General features: G+C 42.4%; 1 protein-coding gene across 4 annotated transcripts in view; it reads left to right on the plus strand.

Moving 5' to 3' along the window:
- Positions 1-20,212, plus strand: part of RABGAP1L (RAB GTPase activating protein 1 like) — a 231,946-nt gene that overhangs the window by 118,537 nt on the left and 93,197 nt on the right. For all 4 annotated transcript variants that reach the window (XM_066624190.1, XM_066624188.1, XM_066624187.1 and 1 more), the window contains one exon: positions 14,156-14,269. In XM_066624190.1, the coding sequence (XP_066480287.1) occupies positions 14,156-14,269 (114 nt within the window). The remainder of the gene's footprint in view (positions 1-14,155; positions 14,270-20,212) is intronic.

A 20,212-nucleotide genomic window follows, 5' to 3' on the forward strand; every position in this document is an offset into this window, starting at 1 on the left:
AGGGTCTATGGCAAACTCTGGGGGAAACCTCTCCCAGGAGAGCTTTCAATCCCAGAGGTTCTTAATAAAAATCAGAACTGCAGTAACATCTGTAAAAATGACACATGACACATAAACCACAAACATTTTTGCTACTCAACCTTGTAAATTCACTACCTTCAATTCAAACAATTTTGTTATGTGTTATTGGAATAATAGTAAATGTACTGCCTCTTGCTCCTTCCACTGAACAAAACACAGAAATGGATGTTTTAAGTAGTCAAATGGCAGCCTTAGTTTTTCCTGAATTTGTTTTTCTCCTTGCTATTGAATATTGTTAAAAGTCTTGACTAACAAAGCCTAGCCGATTGCATTTTTAAAACCTTCACTCTCTAAATGTCACTGTTTTGTATACCTTTCCAGAATTTGTTTGTAAGCTTGAAAAACAAATCTTTACTTCTGTTTTAAAAATGCAGGTTAAAAGTTGACGCTCTCCCCCACAAAAATATAGTGTATCTTATTATAGCACTCTTGTTCATTAAGTGAGTAATGTCTTCATGGATTGTGAAGTTACAGGGAAACAGAATGTGTTCTACTAATTAGCATTGTGTGAAGTTCAACTTCATTAGTTTTGACTTAGGGTTTAATACCATCTGTTGCCTGTATATGGTTCTTGTTTCATACAGAGTATATAAAAATTGCAAACTGGCACAGCTCTCTGCAGACTTATTGTCAATTATTTTATGTGAAATAACCACATAGGATGAAAGTAAAATGCAGATTTTTCTCTTTTTCTTATGTTCAGTTAATCTGTAATCTCTTGACATGTATTCCTGTGTAATGTTTTGATCCAAGTTTGGTTGATTCTTGGTAAAATTGCAACAAATTATTCAACTGTAGATGTCATCAGTTGTTCTATCGAAAATGCGAACTTTTCTCCCACCCCCAACTATCACCAGACCATCAGAATATCTCCAAATGTTCGTTCCATGTAAGTTACTTGAGTTCTGCTGGAATTTTAAAAAGTTCAATCTGAGATATCACAGCCAATTTTTTTCCTTTCAGTACAGTACAGTAGTTAGTATACTGCTTTTCAGCCCAAACCTCTGAGTGGTTAACAAAGTTTTAAACAATTAATCTGTTAAACAATTATCTATTAAAAGCACAGTACAGTACAATAAAAATAAGATAGCAGAGAGGCAAAGCAGTTGAAGACTAGGTTGGTTATTAAAACAAAACAAAATTGTCAAAGAATTGAAACAAGAAAGATTTTCTCCTTAGTCATGTGAAGTGCAGTGGTGTTAGGTGAACAGTAAAAGTTGAGATTTAAGGCATGGCAAAAATAACTATTTGGTATACCAATGAAGGCATGTTCTTAGATTTTACTCTTAAGTTCTCAGTCTTCCTTGCAGAAGCCTGATATGCTCCTTTCATGCTGTTCTCTTCAGTCAGTGTGTTCTTCTGTCTCCTTCCTTCAGGTCAAGGTAATCCCTTGGTCAGTGGTCTCACTAGGGTTTGCATCACCTGGTGCGGGAGGCCAGTGCATCACCCCCATGAGAGACCTCCTCCCATGCAGTGGGCAGGGCAAAACCCTGGACGGTGGGGGTGGTGATGCACCATTGCCCTGCCCCCACTAGTTTTTTGGCTATAATTTTTGATAGAATAGCAGTATTTCAATGTGGTTTGTTTCATTGCATTCTGCATGGAATTATGCATTGAATGATATATAACATGATGGTCTTATTCAAAAACACCAAGATTTAAAAAATTTTGGCCTGTAGTGGTGTCATCCTCCTGCGCGCATCACCTGGTGTGGCCCGCACCCCCTAGCAATGCCACTAGCCCTGATAGCCCTGGGTGAATGTTGTGAGAGCATGGGGCACCCCCTCCACTGGAGCAGCATAACATAACTAGGTTATGGGTAGCTCAGCAGGCTGTTCAGTACAGCATGAGAGTAGTTAGTAAGAACATAAGAACACCCCACTGGATCATCTAGTCCCATCTAGTCAAGCTTCCTGTATCTCACAGTGGCCCACCAAATGCCCCAGGGAGCACACCTGATAACAAGTGACCTGCATCCTGGTGCCCTCCCTTGCATCTGACATAGCCCATTTCTAAAATCAAGAGGTTGCACATACACATCATGGCTTGTAACCCATAATGGATTTTTCCTCCAGAAACTTGTGCAATCCCCTTTTAAAGGCATTTAGGCCAGATGCCGTCACCATATCCTGTGGCAAGGAGTTCCACAGACCAACCACATGCTGAGTAAAGAAATATTTTCTTTTGTCTGTCCTAACTCTCCCAACAGTTACTTTAGTGGATTTTAGTGGATGTCCCCTGGTTCTGGTGTTATGTGAGAGTGTAAAGAGCGTCTCTCTATCCGCTTTATCCTTCCCATGCATAATTTTGTATGTCTCAATCATGTCCCCCCTCAGGGACATGAGGCTGAAGAGGCCCAAACGCCGTAGTCTTTCCTCATAAGGAAGGTGCCCCAGCCCAGCAATCATCTTAGTTGCTCTCTTTTGCACCTTTTCCATTTTCACTATATCCTTTTTGAGATGTGGCGACCAGAACCGGACAGAATACTCCAGGTGTGGCCTTACCATAGATTTGTACAACGTCATAATATTAGCTGTTTTGTTCTCAATACCTTTTCTAATGATCCCAAGCATAGAATTGGCCTTCTTCACTGCTGCCGCACATTGGGTCTACACTTTCATCGACGTGTTCACCACCGCCCCAAGATCTCTCTCCTGATCTGTCATAGACAGCTCAGAACCCATGAGCCTATATGGGAAGTTTGGATTTTTTGCCCCAATGTGCATGACCTTACACTTACTGACATTGAAGGGCATCTGCCATTTTGCTGCCCATTCTGCCAGTCTGGAGAGATCCTTCTGGAGCTCCTCACAATCACTTCTGGTCTTCACCACTCGGAAAAGTTTGGTGTCATCTGCAAACTTAGCCACCTCACTGCTCACCCCTGTCTCCAGGTCATTTATGAAGAGGTTGAAGAGCACCGGTCCCAGGACAGATCCTTGGGGCACACCGCTTTTCACCTCTCTCCATTGTGAAAATTGCCCATTGACACCCACTCTCTGTTTCCTAATCTTCAACCAGGTCTCAATCCAGGAGAGGACCTGTCCTCTAATTCCCTGACTGTGGAGTTTTTTCAGTAGCATTTGGTGAGGCACTGTGTCGAACGCCTTCTGAAAGTCCAGATATATAATGTCCATGGGTTCTCCCACATCCACATGCCTGTTGACCTTTTCAAAGAATTCTAAAAGTTTTGTGAGGCAAGACTTACCCTTACAGAAGCCATGCTGATTATTCCTTAGCAAGGCTTGTTCGTCTGTGTTTTGAGATTCTATCTTTGATGAGGCTTTCCACCATCTTACCCGGTATAGATGTTAGGCTGACTGGCCTATAGTTTCCCGGGTCCCCCCTCTTTCCCTATTTAAAGTAAGGCATGACATTTGCTATCCTCCAATCCTCTGGCACCATGGCCGTTTTGAGGGACAAGTTGCATATTTTAGTCAAGAGATCAGCAACTTCATTCTTCAATTCCTTAATAACTCCTGGGTGGATGCCATCAGGGCCATCAGGTGACTTACTGATCTTTAATTTATCAATGAGGTCTGAAACATCTTCTCTTTTAACCTCTATCTGACTTAATTCCTTGGTCAGGAGGGGCCGTTTGGGCAGCGGTATCTGCCTGAGGTCTTCTGCCATGCAGACAGATGCAAATTACTCATTCAATTTCTCTGCCGTCTCTAAATCTCCTTTTATTTCCTCTTTCCCTCCCTCACCATCCAGAGGGCCAACTGTTTCTCTAGTGGGTTTCTTGCTTCTAACATATTTGAGTAAGCTTTTATTATTCCCCTTAATGTTGCTGGCCATGCGTTCCTCATAGTCTCTCTTGGCCTCCCGTATCACCTTCTTACATTTATTTTGCCACAGTTTATATTCCTTTTTATTGTCCTCATTAGGGCAAGACTTCCATTTATGGAAGGAAGCTTCCTTGTCATTTACAGCCTCTCTAACTTGGCTGGTTAGCCATGCAGGCACCCTCCTGGACTTAGTGGAGCCCTTCTTCCTTAGCGGTATACACTTCCGCTGGGCCTCTATTACTGTTGATTTGAGCAACCTCCATGCACTCTGTAGAGATTGGACTCTTTTTACCTTCCCTTTCAACCTCCTTCTAACCAGCCTCCTCATTTGAGGGAAGTCCGCTTGTCTGAAGTCAAGGGTTTTTGTGAGAGATCTGCCCGGTATTCTTCCCCCGACGTGCATGTCGAAACGGATCGCAGCATGATCACTGTTCCCCAATGTCTCAGTAACATTGACATCTCTAACCAGGTCCTGAGTACTGCACAATATTAAATCCAGAGTCTCCTGTCCTCTGGTGGGTTCCATGACTAGCTGCTCTAAGGCACAATCATATAGCATGTCAAGGAATCCGGTCTCCATTTCGTGACCAGAACACAAATTGTCCCAGTCAATATGAGGATAATTGAAGTCCCCCATGATTACAACCCTGTCCCTTCTTGTCACCTCCCTGATCTGTTTCCTCATTTCTAGGTCCCCTTCCGGTTTCTGCTCTGGAGGACGATAGTACGCCCCAGTATTACATCACTCCTCAGGCCTGGTAATTTAACCCATAGAGATTCTATGGAGTCGAACCCACCTTCAATCTCTACTTTGCTGAATTCTATCACTTCCTTAACATAAATGGCCACCCAACCTCCAACACACCCCTCCCTGTCCCTCCTGTAGAGTTTATAGGCCGGGATTGTGGTATCCCACTGATTTTCCACATTCCACCAGGTTTCTGTTATGCCCACTATATCAAAGTTTTCTCTAGTCACCAGATATTCCAGTTCTCCCATCTTTGCTCGGAGACTTTGGGCATTTGCATAAAAGCATTTGAACATGGAATGCCCCAGGATGGGCTGCTTATTAGCTCCTTTATCCCTGAATCCTCTCATGGTGCCTCTCATTGTGTCTATCACATCCCATCATGCTACCATTCCCAATTTCTTCTCCTACTCTGTCTTGTTCTCTAACAAGACATCCCATAGGGATGAGGAGTCCCGAACCGGATGCCCCTTGGCTCCTGTCGGCCTTCCCCCAGGGATCAGTTTAAAACTGGGGTCGGCAACCCGCGGCTCTAGAGCCGCAAGCAGCTCTTTCAGCCATCTGCTGCAGCTCTAGAGTCTGGGTGAAAGTGGCAGCACTCACTGTTCCCGGAGCATGGCCATTTTGTGGAGGCAGAGAGCCCGTGCAGCGAAGGAGAAGCGCCTCCGAACGGAAGAGACTCGCAGGTGGAGAGGGATGAGCGGAGAGCCCAGCTGGAGGGTGGCTCGTCACTCCCCACACTGGCCGTGGTAGCCCCTCTCCCTCCGCTGATTGCCATGGAGCCTCGAGGAGTTGCCCAGCCCAGCGGAACTCCTCTCTCAGGAGAAGGAGGGCACCAGCCTGTGCGGTTTATTTGCTTCATTTGTTCAAATAATTTTCTGACCTCTTGCTTCTGAAATCTCACAACATATCCATTAATAAAGACTGACTTTTACTAACATCCTTTAAATGTTTGGATGCCATTCTTATCAATATCAAATCAAGCCAATATACCTCTGGCTATAAAAAAACAGAGATAAAATGGTCCAGCAATTAAAAAATCAAGCAACTCTCATTATCTTGTTTCACCTTCTTGTAAGGCTAATTTCCAAGTTTTATATCCAAAAGGGGTAATATTCCACTTCAAGTCAGTAACAATGTCAAATCAGTCCAACAATTAAAGAGTCATCCAAATCTTATTATCTTGCTTTCCTTCTTGTCCAAGGTAGTCCTTAATTTTTAATATCCAAAAGGATCAGTAATCCAATTCAGGTCAATAACACTGTCAAATTAAGTTAATATGTCTTTAAATGGTCAGGCCTAAGGAAGCAAAAGTGAAAGTTATTCCAGCCGTTAAAAGTTATTTATTTATTCCTTTTCCATGCATACCATTTCAGCAGGGTGATCTTTTATCTTCCCTTATTTATCTTGTCTTGTCTCTCGCCTTTTCTTCCAGTCACCCTTACAAAAAAGAAAAAAAAAACTACTCCAGCAGGGGCTTCTTTAAATCCAGGCTCGCTCTTTTCCCCTCTGGGTGGCTACAAGCCAATGTAAATAATCTTAAAGTTATCTTTCCCTCCTTCCAACCTCTTGATTGCAGTTCTTTTTATAGCCTTTTAATGAACTGGTTACTCACAGTTTAAAGCTTTTTTCACTGTCATATTGTTGTATCTAGGCTTTAAAATCTAGTAGCTCTGTATTGCAAAGTCTCTTTTCTGTGTGTTTTCCTTTCAGCTTTATAAATGTAAAGTATTAATTTGCGCTGTTTAAAGCAGAGATGGGAGTTCATTGGAATGTGTGCAAAATATTTATCAAAGTAATTAAGCAATGTCAAGGCTGGCACCTCCTAGTAGCTGTTTTTACCACGTGCTTAGCTGTTACAAAACACAATATGTGATAGCTTGCTTTGTAAACTTATAGTCTGTGGATATAAAAATCATGGTTATGTTGCTCTCCCATTTGTGTCAGGAAAGCTGAAGATTATCACAAATACCATGCTCTGTGACATGTTTGAAAATGGTGTTATTTACTTTACTCAGAAGTAAGCCCTTTGTGCGTAGTAAGAATTGGCTGCAATCCTCTTTTAATGGGGGAAAAAACACCTCTATTTATTTCATATATAAATCCCACAGTATCTTCAGACAAAAAATTTCTGGTTTCTTACCAGCTTAGGCTATATCCCGTTTCCTTGTAGAGCTTCTTCATGCCAGTTGGTCTCACAGCAAATACATAGCAGAGTTTGTCTTGAAGGCAGTAGTGCTCTTAGAATAACAAGCCCAGTTCTGAACTTCAATCACCTTCAGTCCTTGATAATGGAACATATACAATGAAAAGCCCATGAGGAAACTTAAAAAGAAAGACCCTCATATCTTATACAGGCATGCCCCTGTATCCATGAGGGCTTTGCTCCAGAACCCCCCCCCCCAGATAGCTGAATCCACGGATACGAGGGTCAAATAGAGCTCCCCTTGTCTCCAAAGGGGGCGTGCGCAAGAGACCCTGGGGTCCCAATAAATGAATAAAGCAGATACAGTATCTGCAAATATGGGGGCCCCCTGTACTGTACAATCTCTCTATTGAATCAATAACCCAGAGTAGTTTAAAAAGTACTAGTTTCTTTTAGCCCAAGGATCAGAGGTCAGGGTGTCTTGGAGAGGTCCTAAGTAAACACTTCTTTTTAAATTGCTTATCTGAAGAACATCTGCACTTACAAAAGCACAGCAACTGTTACCCTGCACATGCCTGATCTTGTCTGATCTCAGAAGCTAAGCAGGGTCAGGCCTGGTTAGGACTTGGATGGGAGACCACCTGGGAATACTGGGTGCTGTAGGCTTATACTATAGTCTTTTGAGACTGAAGGTTGCCAACTGTTTGATCCCTATTTGCAGTTGAAAAGTAGAAAAAGCAGAGACACGTCAGATCTCACACGTCAGATCTCTTCCCTTCCCATTTTGTGGTTTTTCTCTGAAGCTTTGGGGTCAGAACACCTTGGAGTCATAATAAAGACCTTGTCTGTTAATATATACATATATAAGAACCTATATTCCACCTTTCTCTGTTTTTTAGACAGCATTCAAGGCAGTTTACATAGGCAGGTTTAGTCTAAATCAGGGGTGTCAAAACATTTTGGCAGGAAGGCCACATCATCTCTCTGACACTGTGTTGAGGGCTGGGAAAGTTTATATTTCAAATTTGAATAAATTTACATAAATTTTGCATAAATGAATACATTAGCGATGGAACATTTATGAATGGATGGGTTTTACTGAGCTTCTTTATAATACACATGAGATACAGAAAAGGGGGAGATGTTAAAATAACTGCTGACATACCTAACACACCTCTTCTCAGGGAAATGTACAAAACAAAATTAAGAGGAGCAAACCTGGGCTCCCTTCCCCTCCTTGCAGGAGCATGTTTTTACTCTCTCTCTCCCCCCCCCCCCCAATCCTGGCAACAAGCAGCAGCAAAGGAACACAATCAGTCAGGGATCTGGTGGGCACTTGCACACTCAGGGCAGGAGTTTGTTTCTCCTCCTTCACATACAGAAGGGAGCTCTGTGTCTCCCTCTCTTAGGCTGAAATCCTATCCACACTTTCTTACTTCTAAGTAAACAGGCATAGGCTTGGGCTCTCTGTCCCTCCCCCAGCCAGCATCAAGCACCAAACAAACAAGCAGGCAGAGAGCTTTGTGTTTTCCCATTCACAAAGGGACCCCCATCTTCCTCCTTCTCTGCCAGCAACCCTAACAAGTAAAAGCAGCCTGCTTCCTCCCCATTCAAACATCCCTGAGACTTCTCCCCTGCAAAGCCTGCCCCCAACACCAAGCACTCACAGCCCAATCAACCCACACTTTCCTGGGAGTAAGCCCCACTGACTCTATGGGACTTACTGCCAAGTAGACTTGCTCTCCAGCATTCAAACATCCCATGATTTCTCCAATCATTTAGCGCCGCCCGGACCCCAAGGCACACTCAAGCAGCACACACTTTCTCACTCCCTCCTCCTTACCTGTCCCCCGCCCCCTCCAAGCCAAACTCAAGCAGGACAATCAGGCCCAGGACTTCTCACCCCCATCCAATGCCTGGACTTAGCAGCAGCCTCCCCAAGAGTGTTGCGGATGGGCTGGTCTTCTGCAGAGCTCTTCCATGAAGTCTGGGCAGGGCAGCCTTCCCTCGCTGATGCTGGCAAGACCAGTGCATTGGGCCAGAGAGGGCTCCTGCAAGTCTCCAGCGGGGCAGAGGCTTGTTGGAGACCAGGGGCTCCTCGGGGGGCCAGATTGGGAGTCCCCAGGGGCCGCAAATGGCCCGCAGGCTGGGTTTTGGGCAGCCCTGGTCTAAACCAGTGGGCACCAAACCCTGGTCCAAAAGCTGGAACCAGCACCCGTGGAAATCTCTCTCCTGTCTGAATGAACCTTACCATTCTATGGGGAAGCTTGCTATCTATGCTGCCAATCGCTTCCAAATGTTGTGCTAAGCAACTGCTTCCACATTCTGGCAGCCCAGCACGCTTGGCACCCGGATTTCAAGGCAGACACAACTGCTCAGTGTGACATTTGGGGCGACTGGCAGCAGAATTAGCAAGTTGTCCCACAGAAAAATATGCTCCATTTGTGCCAGGGACGGCTTTTCTGAGGAGTAGCATCTCGCGGTTTGGAGACTGCTGGTCTAAATCACCATTTTTAATGGGATTTTGTAGGAAGACTCATGGAGCCCTCAGTTACCTGATGCTATCTTCATGGTGTGGATTATCTCTTCCGGCTGCATGCCATCAAACTTCAGCAGGCATCTTAAATCAAGCCTGGACAGGTCCTCAAGATTTTTTCCATTCTTTGCTGGCTGGTCTTCACACACTCCCCCACACTCTCACTGTGGTGGCTAATCAGCTCACTAGCAAGTCTGTTCTGCCACAGTGGGTACTGCAGCTTGTTACAGCCTGGCATTCTGTCTCCCATCCAGAAACAAGACCATGGTATCTCCTGCTTAGCTCTTCAGGCAGTACCCAGCAGCTCAACCATCAATCCATACCCCTTATTTATCATACCTTGCAGATTTTAGTACATGATCTCCCCTATCTTGTCCTTTTCCTCCTGCAATGCCCTGTTGGCTGTCTTTATAGTAGTGTAAGATAAATCAAGAAATTATATGCCTCAAAAATTGCACAAAGTAAGCACATGATGAAAACTGGAAACAATTGGGCTTTGAAAAATATTGAGCTTTTCAGAGTCATTGTTTGAGCTTGTAAGTCAATGAAAGTAAAGAAATTCATTGTGATCACAGCTGTACTCAGAAAGGTCCACTGTTGTGAAAGGTTCAGGGTGGAATAGGATTGAATGGTCCTGGCATAATACATTGTTCACCTGAAACAAAAGTCAATGAGAGGTCTTTCCCCCATTCATTTTGTTTTGTTATGACACACAGTTATGGAAGCAGAAAAATGGCACTGCTGTAATCTGCTGCTTGAAGTGACAGGTCCATATTATTTCATAGCAGCTCTCACCTCTGGAGGAGAGAAAAAATTAGAATAATTTTCTTTCTATTTTCCTTTCTATTTTCCTTGAAACTTTTGCAATGGGACTGACAATACTTTCTGTTCTGTCCAGTCACTACAAATGAGAGTGAAAAGTCTGAATAAAGCAATTGCGATATTATGGCATGGAGTAAAGATGTGATAAATAGGAGTGAAAAACGTCAGAGAAGTGCATGAAAAGCTCTGCTTCTGAGAGAAGTTTGGGACCAGAATACCTTGAAGTGAATAAGATAAATGTCTTGCCAAATGAAGAAATGAAACGTAGTAATACATGGAAGAGGACTGCTGTGAAATCAGTTTGGGTTGAGATCACTGATATTTACAAGAAAATAGGATATGTCTCCTGTTTAAAGATTTGTCCTTTACTATAAGTCATCTACTGCTATCTCTGGTTTTTTACTACATCGTCATCACATTTCTAAGAAAAGTGACCATTGAATTATTTCCGTATAGATATAATCATCGAAACAGACCATATGTTTTCCTACAGTTGTGTAATCCAAGTTTGACTGTTTGTGGTGGGGAACAGGGCATCCCTTTCAAAACATGCAAACTATAGCCTTGAGAAAGGAGGTGATAGAGTAAGGGGTACAGATCTAAGATGAAACCTCTGGTACTTCATCATATTGCAACTATCTTAGTCACTTTTCTTACTAATTTGACCTCCCTGTAGCATTGGAATTTGAGTTGGCAAAGCAAATGAGCAAACATTGAAATAAACAATGTTTGGGCTGATAGGCTGCAGTAGAATAAAGCTGTTCGCATTTGGTAGGCATTTTAGAAGGACAAAGCTACAGCAATTGAGCAGTTTTCTCTGTTAAGTGTGTGAACCTGCCCCATATATGGAGAATTTCAGAGTCTTTTTCATTATCATAGTGGATTGCAAAAGAGAAGCTGAGATCATGGAAATTACTTTGACTTTCTTTGCATAAGCAGCTATATTGTACTTTACTGTTTTACCTACTTGTATATTCAGGTTCATGATCTCGTATGTTCAGTGTTACATACTTTATAGCATTCTTTTCAATTGTTTTTGAAAATATTTATCTCCTTATTGGCCGATTACTAATTCAGATGCTTTTATAGTACCTCCCATGTTCTTCTCTGTAAATCATATCAGTAAATCGCTTAACCTAAAATTATCCTTTTACTGCCGAGTGTTTGACTATCAAATATTACCATGCTTTACTTAAATGTTTTTATAGACTGAACTTTCCAAACAGATACTCTTTGTATTACATTAAGTGGATTTAATTACTATGCTGGAAAATGTTCAACCTTGGATATAACTTTAGAAAGCATGGATTCGCCCATTTACTAATCACCTGTACTCTTTTGGACCTGGAGATGAGAAATGGAAATGTACCACTAGCTGACACATTTTTGGTCATTCCCCCAAATATTCCCACATTCATCACTTGTTTACAGAGGCCAGTGATTAATCTATTATGATTGTGAATCATTGAAGGAGACATAGATGGTATACTTTTGTTCTCCCTGGATTCTGTAAGTATGGGGGATGATGATTAAAGAGGGTGAACATACCAAAGTGATGTAAAGTTTCCTACCCCTTAACAATAATTTTTGAACAGCCTTTCACAAACTCCTTTGTCATTGCTTCTCATAAAGGAATTCTGTACTTTCGATAGTGTTTTGTCTACATAGATATTAGCCGTAGTCAATGCTAACTAGGATACACTTTAAACCTACAGTTCTGAACTAGATCTCAAATCCTGGTTTTAGGAATGATCCCAATCACATTGAACACTGGTGGGGACATAACATGAACTATGGTGATGCAGATGATGCATGGCAGGAGATTTGCATTCTAAAGGGGAGGGGCTGGGAGGGAAAAAGGAAACCTAGGGAACAAAAACATCGTTCTGAATCAGTCAGAAAGGTTTTTAATTGTCTGTTTATTCCTCTTTTCTTTGTTCTGAAATTCTTATTGTTGTCATTCTTTCATTATTTCTTATAATTCTTATCATTTTCAGATAAGTCTGGTATTTAGACAAGCTTTTATGCAGAAGAAAATGTTTGTGAATTTGGCAAAAACAAGCTGATTTTGTTTCAGGAAACTATGGAGCAACTTCTCTCCCATGATAGAGTGCAGTGGCACCGATACTGGAAATGTATTGCTCACACTTTTGTATCCTAAAGAGTGCATGTGAAAAGAGGTGGCATTTTGTGCTCTTCTGTGGGCAGTTGCACAACAGCATGTGCAAGCAATAGCACAACAATAAGATACTGAGGATTTTACATGTGACATCTTGTATAACATGTTGCAGAACCACAGAGTCAAGTCAGAATTGCCTTGTCATGCACAAACCCCCTTACAGAAACAGAAGGATAACTTATGAGACAATTTGCAGTGCATTCTGATTAGTTATATTGTCCAGAAATTTTCTAGTGTATTAAAGAAGATGTTTAATGTATTTGAATCCCATAGGGTACTTCAGCAAGAAGTACATAGGGTACTTCAGCAAGAAAAAGAATTTGTGTGTACTTTGTGTGTAATAAATTAAAGTTTATTTTAAAAGGGCAGTGTTCACATTTTTTAAGTAGTGAATTCTCTCATATCTTCAAGAAGTACCATTTTTTAAGTAGTGAATTCTCTCAAATCTTTCACATTTTTTAAGTAGTGAATTCTCTCATATCTTCAAGAAGTACCATCAGGCATGTACTACAGGCATGCCCCAGTATCCGAACCCCTGCAGTTTACTGAAAATGCTGATACCAGGGAACGCCCCCTCATCATCTGAAGTCAAGGGTAGCTCTGCTCCCCTCGTCTCCAGAGGGTCCTCTGAGCCCAGAAGAGGCCATACATGTCTGTTCGCAGTCTCTTCTGGGCTCAGTCTGAGCCTTACAACAACAAAAATGCAACTTCTGGGTTTTACAAAAAAACAGAAGTTGCTTTTTTTTAAAAAAACCCAGAAGCAGTGTTTTTTCTTTGTAAGGCTCAGTCTGAGCCCAGCAGAGGTTGCGGACGGACGTGCACTGCATCTGCTGGGCTCAGAGGATCATCCATAGCTCCCCTTGCCTCCGGAGGAGGTGCGTGCCAAGGCTGCATGTGGTGGGGCTCCATGGACAAGTGAATCTGTGGTTGCAGGATCCACAGATACGGCCCCCCCTATTTTAATTCAGAAAGGCATAATACTGCCAACAGGACAATCATACCGCACCTTCCACCAAGATTAAGTCATAAAAACAAAAACTGACATTAAAAAAAAAACTTGCTTGGACGTTAAGCTCCAGTGCCTTCAGTGGGACTTACAGCCCAATCCTAAACTGCCCAGCACCAGAAGAGCAGTGGTGCCAAAATGGCTACTGCTGCATCTTATGGGTGCCACAATAGCTGCCAGATTTTCCTTGGGAGAAGGGCATTGCACCTTTCCCCATCGGGTCTCCTCCAGTCTGCGCCAGCTATTTTGCTGGTGCAGACTGGAAGAGCTCCATGTCGGGCTTTTCAGCTCAACATGTAGCATTGGATCCAGCAGAACAGGGCTCCGCCAGTCCCACCCTCCTCCTACCAGTTCCTTCCCTGCCCTTTCCCCACTCCAGACTGCCTCTCCCCATGCCCTGACAAACCTTACAGCTGCCCAGAGCTCTTCCCTTGCTCCGGGTGGCGTCTGACTGGCACTGGGCTCCGTTTCATCTGGCGCTGGGCCACCGCTGACAACTCCTACACGGAGGATGCCGTAAACATGCTTTACGGCATGTTTACGACACCCAGCACTGGTGATACACTCATACTGCCAGTGCTAAAGAGCTCAGGATTGGGCTCTTACTCTAAGTGTGTGTAGAATTGTAGCCGGAGTGACAAATCACTTTCTACAAGAGCTATGAACTAATCTTCTGGTTCCTACCCTGCCATGTTAATCAATTTATTATGTAGGTGGGAACTTGGGGGTAGGGGGTGGTGATAGAATTTGTCAGATGCATGTTCTTATTTTGTGTTGACAGTTATTTTGCTTTCTCCCTGTTATAAATGTATTTTGAATGTGTTGGATTTTTTTTTTCTTTCACAGGAGTCTACCCAGGAAAGTGTCATTGCACGAGACGTTCATCGTACATTCCCAGCACATGGATATTTTAAAGACACAGGTGGAGATGGACAGGAATCTCTGTATAAAATCTGTAAGGTAAGATTGGAATTGTATGAAAAATTATGGGTTTTTATGATTAATCACTTTGAGTATCCTTTGGAGAGAAAGGTGGGGTAAAAATCGAATGAATGAAAAGAGTTTCTCCAAATCTTAATATTGAGTGCATTATTCTGAACACAGTTTCTGGATTTTTTTAAAAATTTGGAACCATGTTGAAAATGGAGTGAGAAAGGGTGTTGATGGGGAATTCTTCACTTGGTGATGATAAAGGATTTTATGAGACTGGCTACAATGCAAAGCAGCAACTCCATATTGATTATGATAACATTATGCTGGTCTGCCCAAACTGAATGTAATCAATTCTGATTATATTCACTGCCATTTTATGTACATTGGCACTCATCCCCCATCCACAAGCAATGTAGGATTTCCATTTGTCAGAGACCCTGGTTTGACGGCTTGTGGGATCTCAGACACTGAATTTTTAGTATAGCTTCCACTTTTGTGAGTAAATGTGTTTCCTAATTTTACTGATCACTAAGGATGGAGTATTCTCCTGCATGAAGTTGATTATTTAGAAATGCAAACTTTAGCAGTGTAACTCAAAATAAAAGCATGTAATCGCTGCTTGAAAAACTCTGTAAGGAACTTGTTGAATGCCTCAAAATACATCTTCTGATACTGGATATGTAAGATATTTGGCAACATTTTTTTTCTCCTACAGGGTATTTCTTTTTTCCATCACATAAAAAGATTTAATTTTCTGTTTCTCACTGCATTATGGAATAATACTGGTGACCTATTTTCATGCCTGCCTGTGTATTTGAAGGTGTTTTGCTACAGGGAACCAAAATAATTGGCAAAAGTAGTTGTCTTAGCTGCTTATACTGCTTTGACTGCAATGTACAACTTAATTTGATCCATATTATTGTTTCACATGTTCTAGTTAAAGCAACTTGTGTTTATCAGAAAAACAACTGCAGTGACTTTAACAGGAAATACTGAATGTGTTTCAAGGGACTCAATATCCTAGTTTGTCCTGGTTAATCTATCTCTCCGCTATTTTTAGTATTTGATTCTATTCTGATTCATTTTGAAATCTGCATGTGATTGGGTTGAAAAATGATTGAACAACCTTCATCTGCTACATGTATCTCTTCAAGGCTCCTGGTGGAACAGAGAAGAGTCTTGCCCACTTTGACAATTCAAGATTTTGTTGAGCTACAAAATGGGATGCAACTATGTCAGGAAGTCTAGGGTTGAACACTACCTGTCTGAGGTGTTGCATATCCAGCCATAGATTTAGATGACACATACTGCAATATATCCTCAATGTTGGAACATGGGGATTATTTAAAATGTAGCACAAAACATGATCAGTGCTGGATGCTTCTTTTTAGCATCTCTGCAGGTTCCTTTTGGTACCAGTGGTGTTCATGAGATCTATGACTATGGTCATTCTGCTCTTCTGACATTGGTTTTTGCATTCCTGAATGATTGGTTGATAGTGGCAGAATCCAAGCTAAAACTCCTACAACATGTGGACTATACTTTAGTCCTTCTTATGTCTTTGGACTTACCCATTAATCAAAAGTAGTCATAGCTGGAACCTGTACAACACGTTCTGTTTATACCAATGGTTCTCACACATTTAGCTCTGGGACCCACTTTTTAGAATGAGAATCTGTCAGGAATCAAGCAAGAAAATTTTTAACAATCCTAGGCTGCAATCCAAACTTACCCAGGAGTATTGACTGTTATTCTTAAAATAATATACATAGTAGTTTGTTAAAAGTACAGGTCTGTAACATTTCCCCAAATGCAGCTACGTACCATGGTAGCATCAAGTCTAATATATTAAAAATAAAATATTGAAATGAATGGGGACCCACCTGAAATTGGCTCGTGACCCAGAGAGCTGGGACAGAAGCGGCAAGAGGGAGGAGGGTCACAAGCAGCAACTGGGAGGCTTACCAAGATGACCTGATTCTTTGCAGCCCTTCTCAGAAGTAGTCCTACTCTAGCCAGTCATTCAATGAAGGTTGCTTCCCCAAGTAACAACAACAGAGCAAAGAAGCCATAAGATTGGAAAGCAGAATCGAGCAAAAGTTTTCTCCCACCTCCTTAGGCTTCTGCAACCAATTGTAAGGCAGGAAACCCCTTGAGTTCCTCCTGCTCTCCCTCAGCCAATAAAAATATCCAAAAGGCCATTCTTTGACCAATGATCTTCCATTCCTTCCTTCCTTCCTATCAGAGATGGGGAAAAAAGAACTCACTGCCTCCGCCCCCCACCCGATTCATTAACCCTTCCCTGCCTCCTGGCTGGAACTTTCCTGCTGCTCACCGTTGGAATGTTGGCCCCACAACGTTTTTCACATGGTGAAAATAGTAAGCTAGCACCCCCAGACATAGGCAGACTCAAGTCAACATGCTTGGGGACAAGTGCTGAGTCGGGGGCTCTGACTCAAGTCTTTTTCAGAGTCTTCCACGCACTGCACAGTTGCAGGGTCACTGAAAAATGCGCATTTTTGTGACTCAGATCCAAGCTACCTGACTCAAGTTCCCAAAACTACATTTCCTGCACTGGTAGATTCTTACAAAGACTTTTTTTGGTAGTGTGCCTTCCTGATCCACCTTTGGGGCTGGTGAGCTTACTGTGGCTCTCTTAAGATCAAGGAAATCTGATCCACTTCCTTCCACTTTTGAGGGGTCATGGAAAACTATCAGGCAACTCTACAAGTATGTTCTTCACAGATAAAACAAAAGGGCACAGGATTCAGAGTCCTGTACTTCAATTGTGCTATTTCGCTTTGGTGCATCAACCATTGCATCAACCTGTTTGCCACTCACCTGACTGAAGTGCTGACAAACTCCCTAGGTACAGTAGGAGAGATAGTGATTACTCATGAATGGAGCCTTGACATAACCTCATGCTCTGAAATTCATTGATCACCCACCCTTTCATGTATCAATTGCCAGTAGTCAAAGTGCTGAGTGTCCCTTCCTCCTATGTGTGTTGTGTGTTGAAGTGTATTGCCATTGCCTCCTTCTGGCACCTCTGGGGAAATAGAAATTTTGTTTAGCTGCTAAATTTCCATTCTCAGAGACTTTGAGGGAAGCAGTCTTCCTTCCTTGTTTACCGAGCAATGCAGTTCAACTATGAAATCCACTTTTAAGTTCTAGCTTTCAGGAACATCTTCAATATGTTCTTCTGAGTTTATTGTTTCTCAGATATATTGTGTTAAAAATATTGAATAGTGATAAGGGGCTTGGCTTTATGGGCTTATTCTGGAATGCTAGTAGCCTAGCCCCTTAGTACCCTAGCAACTTGACCTAGTCTATAGCTAAGGGGAGGTGTTGTCTCATATAATGTCTGCCTCCCCCTGCCACCTCTGAAAGACAGGGAATGTATAGGTAAACAACATTTCCCTTTTATCTTATGAGGTATTGGAATTCAGATTTGCACAGCTGATACCCAAATACTTGGTTTTTCACCATAAATTAATCATTAACTATCTTGCAGTGAAGAAAAGCATTGTTATAGTTATAACACTATGTGTTATATAGTGGGTTAATGTTATATGGTTGTGTGTTTCCACTATCTTTCGGAGTTCAGAAAGGTAGGAAATTGGGAACTGAGATGATGGTCAGATTTTGATAACGCCAATCCCTGCATTCTCCGTCTTTTGTTGAAAAGATGGTGAAACTGAAACACTGAGATCTAGAAAGTTTCCTGAATTTTTTAAGAAAGCAAACCCAGCTTTGAAAACAATTTCGAATAGTGAAAATATAGTCAATGCTTATTTTCAAAGCAATAAACTTGTACTTTTGTTTAAAAATAATAGCAACTGCTGTTATGTAACTGCTGCCCACAGTAGGGAGTACCAGGCATTGTCAATCTCTTTTTACTGGGCTGTATGTCATCCTTGAGAATTGTTTTTAAAAGGGAAAAAAGAGGGTTTTTCTCAAAAGGAAAATGGTGAAGGCAATCAGAAATGAAAGCTAATGGCTGAGGGGGCCACATTAAGCATGTGGGGATAAGTCTCCACATTCACTCCACCTATATGTTTCTCTATTTACAAACTCCTGTGCATGCTGTATTTTTTTGCCCATGAAATCAAGTATACCTAAATGAGATATTCACTCTTCTCCCCCACACAACTGATTAGCTAATACACAGATGCTGTTTCAATTTATTAATTTCTTATTTTAATGTATGCATCTCAGCTCACAAAGCAGCCAATAACCTGTGTAATATGGGTTTTACACAATCTCACCCCCCCCCCACCACCTCATTATTCCTCTCTGGGAGTTTGGGAGCTGCTGTAAGTCTATGTAGGGGAGGAGGGAATGCAGCAACCCAATCCCCAGGACTCTGCCACTACCAGGGGTGACGGGGCCTTCGTTTTAATCACCAGTATCAGCAGCAGCCTCCTGGGGTTGCAGGGAGCCCTTCTGAAGCTTCTGCAGGGCTCTCCAAGCCTTAGAAAATGAAAAAATAAAGATTGCTACCCACTTCTGGTTTTCAGTCGCCAGGCAGTGAGCTGCGACGTCACATTGCAGCTGACTGCCTGGCAGTTGAAAACCAGAAGTGGACTGCAATCTTTATCTTTACATTTTAAAAATGTACCAGGGCAGTCCCATTAGGGTTCTGATTATGTGGCCCGAAACTTATGGGGTAAGGAAACCTCCATTATTGCTTCCTAACTTGTTCGTCTTCAGTGGAAAATGTCCATTGTCACAGGAATTTTTGCTTTTTGGTTTTGGTCTTAGTTTATCTGCATTGTTATATGCTTCTGTAGTCATTCCCAGGACTCATTGGACCCAATGACCTCAATGATTTAAAGCATTCCTCCTTAGATGCCAACTTGCATGAGCCAACTGGCATAGAAGCTTGCACAAGGCATCCTCTTTTCTCTCCTTCCCATTACAGACTACTGTGCTTCCCAAAAAGCCTCTCTTGGATGCAGGGAACTCTCTTAAAGGGAGATGTAGGAGGCTACAAGAAGGGGGAAGCCCTGCAAATTGTGCATGGGCACTTTCTACCTGAAGGTACAAGTGCAGTAACATACTTAAATAAAGTGCTTTTTCAGTTTAGACACTGCATAGCAAGTTCCAGATAAAACTCCAGATGCAGAGCAGAAGCTATCTAAACTAACATACTCCAGAGGCTGCTGAATTAATAAATTCTATTGGCAATAAGTTTTCGTTGTCAGCAGATGTAACAGATGTTCAGTGTTAGGCGGGGGGGCATATACTAACTCTCCCCTTGCTATCATGAATATCTTGGCAAAATTGTACGATATAGGCATGGCACTTGTTCCTTTGAAATAAAATCCCTCCTAGTGACCTTGTAGAAAACAGCAGTATAGATGATGGCATTCATTATAGCAAACCAATTTTTTTTCCTTATTCACTTGGATATTTTATTTGTCTATACCAGAGGTTCTCAAACTGGTGGGTTGTGATCCACCAGTTCCTGTAACGCTTCCCCTGCCCCTTTAAGAGGCGGGGGAAGGGGAGGGAGGCAGTGACGCAACCCCCAGGATCTGTTTTGTTCCTGCAAAACAGAAGTGCTTTGCGCCCACTTTTAGTGAAAGTTCCAAACCTCGGGGAGCGCTGTGCAGCCCTGCCTCCTTGAAGTAAGTGCAAAGCACCCCCCTCGCCCCCCCTTAGCAACGCGATCCTGGGGATTGCGTAGCTGCCCTAGCCCCTCCCCTGCAAGAATTTACTGAAGGAAGTTTGAGAAATGGTGGTCTATACAGGTATGCACCACTTTGCGACGTTCTGGCAGCTCAGATGACCCTCCAGAGGGGAGGAGAGCAGAGCATCCCCTTCCCTGCGGAGGGACCGGATTGCGTCAAGCACTGCTTGATGACAGGGATTGCAGTCCTGATCCCTGTTAAGTGGCGCATGACTATATTTCTCTCCTCAAGCTGAAATATAGACAAATGAAATATCCAAGCAAATAAGCAAAAA

This window comes from Tiliqua scincoides, chromosome 4 (assembly GCF_035046505.1).
Source record: "Tiliqua scincoides isolate rTilSci1 chromosome 4, rTilSci1.hap2, whole genome shotgun sequence".
NCBI lineage: Eukaryota > Metazoa > Chordata > Lepidosauria > Squamata > Scincidae > Tiliqua > Tiliqua scincoides.